At 40.6% G+C, this 12579-nt stretch overlaps 1 protein-coding gene across 1 annotated transcript; it reads right to left on the reverse strand.

The window, feature by feature from the left end:
• Positions 1 to 8683: 8683 nt before the first annotated feature.
• Positions 8684 to 11602, reverse strand: LOC148844139 (lectin protein kinase family protein). The gene has a single exon (XM_088956719.1). The coding sequence runs from the start codon at positions 11450 to 11452 to the stop codon at positions 8945 to 8947; it is 2508 nt and encodes an 835-aa protein (XP_088812845.1). The 5' UTR covers positions 11453 to 11602; the 3' UTR covers positions 8684 to 8944.
• Positions 11603 to 12579: the final 977 nt, after the last annotated feature.

The following is a 12579-nucleotide window of genomic DNA, read 5'->3' on the forward strand; positions in this document are numbered from 1 at the left end:
AGGGAGGAAGAGGGTTTCAATGATTTCATTGAAGATTCGAAGGGTATTTATAGGAACAAATAGCTTGTTAACTAATTTAACCATGTGACTTTCCACATAGGATAATAAACTCTTTACCTTTATTTTTTTTTGGTATTATAACTTCCCTTGACCCCTTTTTTCCCCAAGTACTGGTTGTGGGATTTAATTTTGCGTTAAAGCTAGAACAAACCAGATAACACACCAACGAGCTAGCCTTGGGTTGGTGACTCTTTACCTATGTCTTCCGATGATATGGGAAGTCTTGATTTCTTTGGGCTGAATGTGTCATGTGCCCATAACAAAGGTGACAATCGATATCTATATACTTGGTTGCTCATGGAAGACCGGATTTGCAACAATATGGATGGTCACTTTGCTATCATAATAAAGAACCCTTGGAGTGGATAGGGAGATGGTGATAACAATTAGTACACGTTTGAGCCATGGCATGGTATTCTTAGAGGTGTAAGGTGGGCTGTGTCACGCTGGCACAGCACGATTTTGTGGGCCGCTCGTGCTTTAGTGGGCCATGCTGTGCCAGTGCACTAGCCTGGGTGGGTTGTACTTGCCTAGCCCAAAACCTTCAAATGTCAAGCTTGGCACAACCTGTGGCACAAGCCTAAGGCCCTAAGCAAGCCTGTGTCAGGTTGGGCCAGGCTGTGGGTCGGGGCCATGAGGGACATATTTTAAAAAAGTAAAAAATAATGAAAATTAAAAATAAATTAACAAAATAAACAAGAAATTGAAAAAAAAAATCTTAGAATTTTATTCTATATGAATTTTGCTGTATACAATTGTTTATATATGAACTATGAAGTAATAAAATGAAATTAAAAAAATTACAATATAATGGGAATAAACTAGTATAATATATACCATGTAGGGCAAAGCCACTAGTGGAGGATAGAAACAACTGATGAGAAGGTGTGACATTGAGATATTGGACCACCTGTAGAGTTATAAGATGCTCTTGTTATGGTGATTGTAGATGTTGGTTGAGAACATGGACCGCAAAGCAAAGTTTTAGTCATGTCACTTAAAGATAAACTAGGCATCCAACAAGCTGCTTGTATTGTGTTGGATGGCTTGCAACCCGTCATGCTTGATTTAGTTATGATATCCTAAATATAATTTTGTTGGCCAAGAAAAATGCCATCAGGAGTTCCAGTTAACTTAACGCCTAAGAAGAATTGTAATGGGCCCAAATCTTTTTGTTTGGAAACAAGTGTTGATGTAAGACTTCAAAGAAGAGTTATGATTGGGTCATCACCCGTTATGACCTATGATGATCAGGTCATCTATATAAACCAACACTACAATGTATAACTTGGATTTGTCTAAAACAAAGAGGGAGTAGTCAGCTACAAATGAAATTCATAATCAAGTAATGCTTAAATGAGCTTGGCAAACCATTGGCATGAGGCTTGTTTCAGATCATAAAGAGATTTATTGAGCCGGCATACTTTATGATCATGAGAAAAATAAACCAGAGGAGTTATATAGACTTCTTCATGAAGATAATCATAGAGGAAGGCATTGTTGACGTCAAGCTAGTACAATTCCCACCCTCTGATTGCAGTAATAAAGCTAATAGGCATCTTATAATAACCAATTTTGCTATAGGTGCAAAAGTATCATGATAATCTAGGTCCTCGACTTGGGTGTAACCTTTGGCAACAAATTGAAATGTTCAATTGAACCATCAGCTTTAAACTTGGTGTGGTATATCCACTTACACCCAATGGCCCATTTCCCAGATGAAAGATCAAGTGTCCAGATATGATTACACTCAAGAGCATCAAGTTTATGTTTCATAGCCTACTGCCATTTTGGGTCTATGGCATATTGAGCATAGGAATGAGGTTCAAAGGGGGTTGATAAAGAACTGAGAAGAGCATGGTGGAAGCTAGACATTTCATAGACAAAGTTAAATGAGTAGGTAGTCACCCAGTCTGAGTAGGCTTGGGGATGTGACTAAAATCTAATGGTTTAGGTTTAATGGTGGGAGGTCAGCCAGTTCAAGGGTCGTCAGTTCAAGCTTAGTCATGGGCTGCCCAGATTCAGGGTTTGGAGTGGGCCTAGGTTGTGGAAGAGTTAGTGAAACTAAATAGGTGGGGTAGATAGAAATCACTCATCAGCCATAGGTAATGGCAGGGTTACATGTCGATCACCAAGGGGTTCAGTCGAGGATTAGAATGGGCTCATGAAAGACAACAAGATTAAATTTTCTTTTTAGCTACACACACATTAATATATTGTGTGGGGGAATATTATAAAATATGGAGTGAACTGCTCTTGCAACAAATTTATCAAGGGGGTGAGGTCCAAGCCACGAAGGGTGATTTGTTAGACATCAATGGTGTGGACAGGATGACAAAATTTGTTGTAAGCATTCACCCGAAAAATTTAGGGAAAATTATAAAGACCCCCCTGTACTATGGGGTCTGTGACAAAGACCCCCCTGTATTTTGTTTTGTGACAAAAACCCCTCTGTACTATGCCCGTGAGACAAAGACCCCCTTCCGTTAGTCTTCTGTCCAAAAAAGCCGTTATAATATTTTTTAATCCCCATTCCGTTACTTCACATTTCTCTCTCTCTCTCTCTCTCTCTCTCTCTCTCTCCTGATCTCTCTTCTTGCCCTTCCCCTTAACAACATCAGGATTGAACCCATTTAATTCAATTCCGATCTCTCTCTCCATTGAGGTGGGGTTCCGACACCTTGTGGAGCCTCTGGAAACCAATTAACAAAATACATCTCTTCATTGCTTCTCTTCTGTGAAACCATTTATAGAAGATATGCGGTTTTGGCGTATGTAGTTCATGAGTCCAACCACAACGTGATGCTAGCTACGGCTTGTGGACTCAGCTGATCACTGAATTCCCCCATATTGAATCCTTAAGAGAAATATTTGCCAAGTTTGTCGATTGTAGCCTCAGTTGATCGTTGAATTGCCAGAATGACTGCTGATTGTTCTCCATTTTTCTCCTTTGATGATTCAAAGATATTTGAGCAGAGAGGGAGAGGGAGTCTCTCAAAGAAACCATTCAACCTAAAAGCTTAAGCTATTAGGTGAGGTCCTTGAATAGGTTCATATTCTCTAACACGCCCCCTCGCATGAAAGTCCATTGGACTTGAAGTGTGAACAAGCACAGGCCCACCCATATCCTTTGCTGAAACTTAATTAATTATAATGAGGGTACTGAGGATTGAACACTAGACCACTTGGTCAAAGTGGCTTTGATACCATCCCAAAGAAACCATTCAACCTAAAAGCTTAAGCTGTTAGGTGAGGTCCTTGAATAGGTTCATATTCTCTAACAGAGTCCTAAGATGGAGATAAATAGAATAAAGAAGAAAAGAGGAACCAAGTAAACGAGGCTGATAATCCAATGAATGTTGGAAGAAGTGACGATATATAGAAAAGGATCAAATGATTGAGATGGGAAGGGGAGAGAAATTTTAAGGGTAGAGTGAGAGGGGGGAGGGAGGAAATAGGTTTGTTTCGTGTAGATTTGTCAAATCGGAGAATCAAAAGCTTGGAAAGGAAATTTGCATAGTCTACAGTTTTGGTAGTTAGTAAGTAGTCGATGGGCGTGATGATGCCAAAACCATGTATAAATGGTTTTGGTAGTTAGTAAGTAGTCCACGAGTCCAACCATGACGAACACGTTTAGGTCGGGATGTGACGCCGGCTCCACAAGTGTTGCAAGGGAGGCGGCTTTGGCTCCGGCTCTGCAAGTGCTGCAAGAGGAGAGTCTCCGGCTCTGTCAACTACAAGTCTTTCCGTCCTTTTTTTCTCCCTTTGCTAGTTGCCATGGAAGCAGAAGAAGTCAACGATGACAATGAGGAAAAGATGGAAGATGGAGAAGACGAAGATATGGGCAAACATCTATTGTTAGGCTATCAAGCATTGCAGTTTCCCATGATCGCGGCATCGTTGGCGACGGCTATAGAGACGAGATTGAATATGGATAAGAGAATAAAGGGAAGATGAAAAATGGGTTTCCTCCATCCTTTCATTTAGGAGAATTGGGAGAGAGAAAGAATGAAAGAGGACGGTGAGGGAGGGGAAAAGAAGAGAATAAAGGAAAACAATAGGTTAAATAGGTTTTAAGAGAAAAAAGAGCAAAAAAAAAGAAAATAGAAAAAATTTAGTGGGGTATTTTGGTAATTTAATGCAATCTGTCATCTACTTAATGGTCAAGGGGGGTCTTTGTCTCATGGTCATAATAAGGGGGTCTTTGTCGCAAAACAAAGTACAGGGGGGTTTTGTCACAGACCCCATAGCACAGGGGGGTCTTTATAATTTACCCAAAATTTTAATGAGTAAATGGGCTTGAAACTAGAGAGTTTAACAGATGTAGATAATACAGCGACTTCTAATTCGATTCGTCACAAGTTATTGTTGTTGTCTTTCTCGTTAAAGACGGCGATGCCATAACTAGTGGTTGTTGCAGAGTGTTAGCAAGGAAACAAAGCTAACTTGACTTTGATACCATGTAAAAATGGTATGAAATACAAGAAAAGGAGATGACTTCATTGAAGAATCTAAGGGTATTTATAGATGTAAATAGCCGGATAACTAATTTAACTACGTAATTCTTGCCATATAGGATAACAAACCCTTTTTTTGTTACAACCCACTTATGTCTTATCTTTAACACACTAGTGGCACACACCTCCAACTCCTCCCCAAAGACACAAAAGAAGAGGAACCCTAATTCTATTGCCTCTTCTCTCATTAGCAACAAGAGTAGAGGTGTAAATCAGGTTGTGCCTCCCATGGCATGGTCCAACCCGACTTTGGACTGGCCCAGCATGACGACATGTTGGTCGTGCCAAGCCTAACATGATGGTTTGGGTTGTATTGGGCTTGGGGTTTTAGGTCTGCGGGCCGGGCCAATATGACACGACTGAGCGGGTTGTGCCGCCCACGGCCCGGCTTGGCACGGCCCAATATAGCCCATATATTATATTATATTATATATATATATATAATATAAACTATAATTATATAATAATATATAGTATATAATATATTAATAAAATAAACAATTATTTTCAATTTTATTATACTAATTTATTTAACTATCGTATATATAAGCAATTGTATACATCAAAATTCATATAAAATTAAAATTTTAAGTTTTTTCTTTTTATTTTTTAAATAAATAGACAAAAACAACTTTGGCCCAATCCACAGCCTGGCCTGGCCTAAGGCTTGGCCCACAGACCAGCCCGACCCGCAGCATGGCATGGGCCCACATGGGCTGTGCCAGGCTGAACTTCGAGTTATAACAGGGGAGGGCGGCACAACCCATTTTACACCTCTAAACAAGAGTTACACTACTACACGCAGCACCAATGTCTAAGACCACTACTTCAGCTACCAACAAAGAAGAAACAAGAGCCTGCCATTGATTTCACAAACCCTTTACTCAGGTAGACCCTTCTTTTTTTTTTTTTTCTTTTCTATACTTCTTTTCAGTTTGCTTTGATTACAAGAATTGAGTATGATCTTTCGTACCTTATTATTTTTAATTGATAGATTCTGCACCAATTATAGTTGCCATTTCTTGGGTTGACAGTTCTATCATAAAAAATTTATGCTAAACTTTCTTTTATGGATTACTGATTTTTCAATTGCATTTGTCCTAAAATGTTGATGTGGCTTGTTATAATAGAATCCTTTCATTCTTACCTTATCCATGATGTTGCTAACAATGCATGTCTTGTATCTTCCTTTTCTTGGTAATCTATATTTATCTATACATGAGGTTTTCTCGTTTTGTATATGGAACTTGTAGACAACATTATATGGATAATCTATTGTCAGTGATAAATGAACATGCATATTTATTGGTAAATTAATAAATAAATAAATATTTCTACCTTCTGCTTTCGTAGTTCATGTCAGTTTTGTATTTGTTAACTAAAAGAAAGCTTTTGATATTTGTTCCTACTTATTTTCTTATTGTTTTCGCTTGTTTCAGGTTGAACCATTGGACCAATTGTCTTGCTTGGTCCTAATGCCTACTTGGGATATGTGGTCAAGTAGCAGTTTCTCAAGGGGGAATTCTCTAGAATTTCTTTTCCAAGGTTATTGCCTTGGGAAGGAGACGAATTATAGGCTTATTTTAGTTTAAGAGATACGTGGGGAAGAGCTTATTGGAAGATGCATGGTTTTGAAAACTGAACTGGACTGGATCGGACGGTCAGACCGGTTGAACCCTTGTAACATGATGAAGAGGATTCTGTTTTTGTAGCCTTGTAGGTAGAGTGGTAGGGGTGCTCACGGGCAGAATGGGATTCCGATTCCCATTCCTAGCAGAATAGCATCCTCCCATTTGAGGGAATGGCTATTCTGACTGACCTTGTAAACGAGGATCTCATTCCAGCTGGCCATAAAAACAAACAATAAAAAAAATAGCAAGTGACTTAAACTCCACTAAATCCTTTATCTCTTTACTCAACACCAACCCTCCTTGGAAAAAAACTGCTAGGCAAACAAGAAACATGCTTAAAAATGTTTAGATATGAAGATGCTGATGTAGATGAGAGCTAAAGTGGTAGGAAATGATCAAGGACTTATTTGAGAGAAAATGGCTTCTGATAGAGAACAATGGCAAGAAAGGATTTGAATAGTCAATCCCAAATGGTAGGGATTAAGATGCTTAGTTACATAGGCTAATAACGCTGCTCCTCTTCATTCCTCATGGATCTTTACCTTTCAAATGAATAACTTTGCTGATTGTAGCTGGTATATGGGGTGGTAATTAACTTGGAAGCAGTTTTCCAGTATATGCCCTGTCCAAGTAGATCTTCAACATCTCTAGACTAAACTGCAGTCTGTAAACAACTTTGATGCCTGCATCTGCAATAGGGTTAATTTAAGATACTGGCTCTTGATGTGAATTCTGTGAAATGGGCTGAGACTGCACCCAAGGCTCAGTTTGGAAAGAGTACAAATACAAATATGTACAATGCAAAATAATACAAAATACAAGGTTTTGTACTCTACATATTTGTATTTGTACTCCTCCCGAACTAAGCCTAAGGCTGAGTTTGGAAGGAGTACAAATACAAATATGTACAGTGCAAATACATACAGAATACAAGGTTTTTCACTGTATATTTGTATTTATACTCCTTCCTAACTGAACCTCAGTGAGAGGGAGAAATGGATGTCTATTTGCACTGTACATATTTGTATTTGTACTCCTTCCGAACTGAACTCCAGTGAGAGAGAGAAATGGATGCCTCAAATTCTAACAATAGGATTAAATTTAAAAGGTACTACAAATATCTCAAGTTTTGCTTAGTCTTCAATTGGTAAATGGAAATTTCATTGATCAAGAGAAATATATAAATATATACAGCTGCTAGCAGTCACCAGACCCTATTCAACTCCTTTTTACATAAATAAAAGTTCTTTTATCCCTTTTTCTTGTTTGTACAAAACACCTCCATGAGAGATATTTAATTTATTAAAGTAATAACATATTTACATAAAAAGAAGAAAGAGATGCATTGTTTTCCTTTGGTAGTAGAGTTTCCCTTTGTTTCCACTAAGAAGACTTCAAACAATCAAAGATGGTGTGGAGAGAACAGACTATATAGAGGGGGATGCCATTTAAAGTAGGTAGTAGAAAATAAATAAAAGTTACAAGATCAAAGTGACCGCTGTTGGATATAGTACAAGGAAAAAGCTGCAATTGAACTTTTTGTTAGTGGCAAAATGGTGAGATTGTACTAGATGTTGTGATCTAAAATGCCACCGTCTCTCTTATTCCACAGATTGGGGCACTAATGACTGCAGACACAAATAAAAGCAGAAATTCTATGATGGGAAACAACCAATTAGAAATGTTCAATTAGTAACTTACACAAAGCAACGCAAGAGGGATGACTACTACTCTCTCCTCCCTGAGATAGATGATAAAAATGCCAAGGCTCAAAATTAACGAGGCTGAACAGTGAGTTAAGGCTGAATATGCAAATGTGGGATGAGACTCAGGTCACTCATAACATTTATGCTGGTTCCACTTACAGAACCTTCTGCCATAGACTTTAGGGCCAATAGTTTCTAATTCATGCAATACCTTTTGGCATATAAACCACTTTTCCCTTGATTGTCAGCTTTCAAATTCACCAGAAGCCTCACTTATCATTTTGCTCCATGTCTACCTGATATTTGGTCAATCTTTCAATCTTTTAATAATGATGATATTCATTATTAAAACCTTGGGATGGCAAGTATGAGAATGTGGATTCAAGTCTGAGGGCAGCCACTTTGTGCACAAAAAATGCCAATAGGACTATACCCAGTCTGTCCCTCATGTTCCCCCTCTTCACCTCCCTAAGACCAGAACAAAAATTCCTTTTACATGTGCCTGTACCACTTATTTTATGACAAGGCTAAACATCCCATAATCTCTCTAATACTTGTTAAAGTGCACCTATGGTCTCCATGATTTAACAAGTAATGCATGGCTGACCAAGGATCAACATTGTAATTTTCACCCAATATAATGTTCTCTACCTTTATATCAGTGGAAGATGCAGTTTGACACTCCTCATGAAGAATTATAATTAGAAATAAGAGTGTGTACAAACAGCAATTATACCGTGTAACAGGAGAGTAATAATTTAACACAATATTGAATAGACCAAATAAGCAATCCTTAGTTAAATTGAACTTGTACAAGAGTATATGCATGACAGATGGAAGAAAAATCTCAATTTGAGAGCTTGAACCATACATAAAACAAGAATACAGGGTATATAACAATTAGGTTATAACAATACAACAATACAACAAAACTTACCTGCATTAGTCTTCTTCATAGACAAGATTTTTGGAAGGATTATAATTTGAACCGGCTGTCATACAATTAAATGTGAGAAAGAGGGTTCAAAGTTCAATTTTGAAGCAGAGAGGATGAAGTTCTCTCAATGTTCCTCCCTGAAACAGATGATGGAACTCCTAAGGCTTGGAATGATGAGGTTGAGGATGGACCTGGGCCTGAAGCTGCAAAGGTGGAGAAATTACTCACACTACTACTAGCATTTATGCTAGTCCCACTTACAGATCCCTCTGTCGTGGCCTTTGGGGCTGGTGGTTTTTCAATAGATGTAATCCCTTCTAACATTTGCACCACTTTTCCCATCATTGGCCTCTGAGATGGCTGCTCCTGGATGCACCAGAAGCTCACCTGAACTGCTCTCATTGCTTGTTCCATATCAACGTCATGCTCAGTCAACCTTCTGTCAACAATATTCTCTATATTTCCCCTTTCAAACTCTTCATAAGCCCACAGAGAAAATTTCTTATGGGATGTGCTAGCTGAAACTTCGAAATTCCTTCGACCACTGACAAGCTCCAATAAAACCATTCCATAACTGTAGACATCAGATTTGGATGTTATGGGAAGGTTTGCAAGCCACTCTGGTGCCAAGTATCCCCTTGTTCCTCTGACACTTGTTAAGGTCCGCCTATGGTCTTTTGGATTTATAAGCTTTGCAAGGCCAAAATCTGAGACCTTAGCACTATAATTTTCATCTAGCAGAATGTTCTCTGGTTTTATATCACAGTGGACAATGCAGTCCCGACACTCCTCATGAAGGTATGTGATACCCCTTGCAGTTCCAAGTGCTATATTAAAACGGGCCTCCCAGTCCAACAATCTTACAGGCTGCTCTTCTGTTGTGAAAAGGAAATTATCGAGAGAGCCATTTTTCATGAACTCATAAACCAGCAACCTATGGCGACCTTCAGAGCAAAACCCAATCAACCTCACCAAATTCAAATGGTGAGTACTGCTTATTGTTGCAACTTCCATCCTGAATTGCTTCTCTCCTTGCTCAATCCCTTCAAGCTGTTTCACTGCAACCACTGTTCTATTAGCAAGAATCCCTCTATAAACAGCACCGAACCCACCTGCTCCAAGCTTCTCCTTGAACCCTTTTGTTGAGCGCTGCAGCTCCTTATAGGAGAACTGGACTGGAGCACCAGAGGCATATTCAAGAAGAGCATACTGAGCTGAGAATCCCCCAAAGTTGGGGCTATTCCTACAGCACCACCACCACAATCCACTCTCCAAGAGGACTAACCCAACCAGTGTTACCAAAACCACAACCACAACTACCCATGCACGCAACCCCCGAGTCTTTGTATCGGTTGAGCTCGGGGAAGATGGGGGTGAGTTGGGAAGCTCTGGGCTGCAGACCTTGACAAAAGAAGTACTAGGAAGGGAAGGGGATTGATACCCACAAACGAAATCTGAAACCTTCAAATAACACTGTCCCGTTCCATCAGCCAAAGAGGTAGACGCAACACAGGAAGCACCTACGAGGCAATTCAACCTGCAACCGGATATTCCAACAAAGAAGACCTGGGAAGAGAGCTCAGGAAGGTAAGTCAAAAACTGGGTATGTTCCAGTTGCAGCATAGTTGAATTGCCAGGGCAATCTTCAATCTCTACCTTTCTCTTGCACCCCTTTCTACTGTCATTCGGATCCACAAACTCGAAATTCTGAGATGGGCAACCACAAATAGGCTTGGTATCGTTGTAGCTACAAATCCCCATGTTACCACACCACCCGAAAACCTGACACTGGTCTAAAACAGCAGCCCACCTCTCAGTGGAGGCACCGGAACCCTTAACAGAGCTGTAGATTCTCAAGTTTCCATCAGAATCTAACTTCAGAAACCTAAGAACATCAGTACCCTCTCCATAGTCGCTACTATAAGCCACAACAACAGGTTGAGCAAGCTTAAGATCGTAAAGCGACAGAAGTCCAATAGATTGAAGGGACAAGCTGGGGGCCGTCAAATTCGCATCAATCGACGAATTCAAACCTTGATTCCAGTAAACAATGGTGTCGTTCCATCTTAGAGTCAGATTTCCAGACTTCAGAAGAACAACAGAGTAAGACCCAGATCGCAATCTCTTATCCATGGTGAAATTCTGGGTCGGCAAGATCGTATCTGTTGGATTATCGAAAGTAGACCAAACCATAACCGAGTCGTTCCTCAGAACAAAATTACCTGTGTCTTCAAGCGTCGCCATTGTAACGCCGCGGTTGCCCGTCTTAGACTCCCAGACGACGTAGCCAGATCCATTAACGAGGCGGAGATTGCCATCTGTGCGGAATTCAAAGGCCGCATTGGAGTCAACAACGCCGTCGTCGCCACCGGCTTTCCAGACAGGGATGCCGGAGTAGGAAATTGCAGCGGAAACTGAAGATGGGTTGTTTGAGTTGACGCTGATGAAGGACAGAGAAAAGGTGTTGTTTGCTGATGTCAAGTTTGTGTTGGGTCCCCCAACTCGAAGCGTCCAGCCGGGAGAGATGCTTGCAGAGATCAGGCAACAGAAAAGACCAGACAGAAGTAACAACAATAGAGAGAAGTAGGGAATCATCATCATCTCTCTCACTCTCTCACTCTCTCACCTTCTCCTCTTTTTGTTCTACCTGGTTCTGTGGTTACAGGGGTGTTGGGGTTTTTGAGAGGCTGAGTTACAGAGTCAGAGAGGGGGAAAACGGAAGTGGGTCGGGGTAGAAGACTTTGACAGGAGGAAAAACTTGTGGCGACAACGTTGGTTGGAAAATTAGACGGGTTGCCCGTGGTTCAGCGTGGCAAGTAAGTTGCCACGTGGAAGATCAGACCGTTGACCGGATGACTTTGAAAAGACCGTGTCATACGCAGGTGGCTTGCCTGTGATCCAGCGGGGCAAATAAGTGGGGACATGGCACTGATGGCAGATCAGACCGTTTAATGGAAGACTCTGAAAGGAAAAATTACTAATAAGACAGTCATCCAACAGGAGTTGCTTGTGACCCAGCATGGCAAAAAATAAGTAGCCACGTGGCAGAACAGGCCGCTGACATGGGAGATCAGCCCCAGGTTTACCTCTCCATTTGAGTCCCACTTTACTTAACATCATTTCATCTGATTCAAGGCGGGCTCATATCAACACAGCGAGGGCTGTGATACATGGTCACGGTTTTTGGAAGAGCTATGCCAAGCCAACGGAGGTAGCAGATATTTCTCGATTTCAGGCGTATCCAACCAACCATTCCGTTAGTCACGTGTTAGAAACCTTGAATATTGGATAATATACCAACCTCTGATTGGGCCAGAAATTTAAAATGTTTTCTGGTCTGCCACGTGGCTATGAAATAGGCCACGTCATGCCTCGGGTGTATCGCCGTTGGTGACGTCATTACGCGATAGGGTTTGGCGTTGCAGGTCTGTCACGATTTAAATATTTGAAAGAGATACTTTGCTGTTGGTGCGAGGCCTGACCAAGGAGCGAGGGGCGAGGGATGGATTTGATGATTTCTGTCTGAACTCTGAATTCAAATGCTTGTATAAAGTTTGGGTGAAATTTAATCTGGGTGTACATCACCTATCGCCTGTACATCACATGCGTCATTAATGGACCGTAGATCTAATTGGTGGGTCCATGTGATCATAACTAGTTTAGTCCCCATTTGATGGGAATTGCTAGATTATGTTGGCCTCTCGAATGAGAAACCCTCACAAGGTCAC

Source organism: Nelumbo lutea, chromosome 8, assembly GCF_056320005.1.
Source record: "Nelumbo lutea isolate HS-2025 chromosome 8, American lotus-T2T, whole genome shotgun sequence".
Taxonomy (NCBI): domain Eukaryota; kingdom Viridiplantae; phylum Streptophyta; class Magnoliopsida; order Proteales; family Nelumbonaceae; genus Nelumbo; species Nelumbo lutea.

What these genes read in the sequence shown, in the direction of transcription:
- LOC148844139 (XM_088956719.1), bottom strand. Translation starts at nt 11,452, where the DNA reads ATGATGATGATTCCCTACTTCTCTCTATTGTTGTTACTTCTGTCTGGT.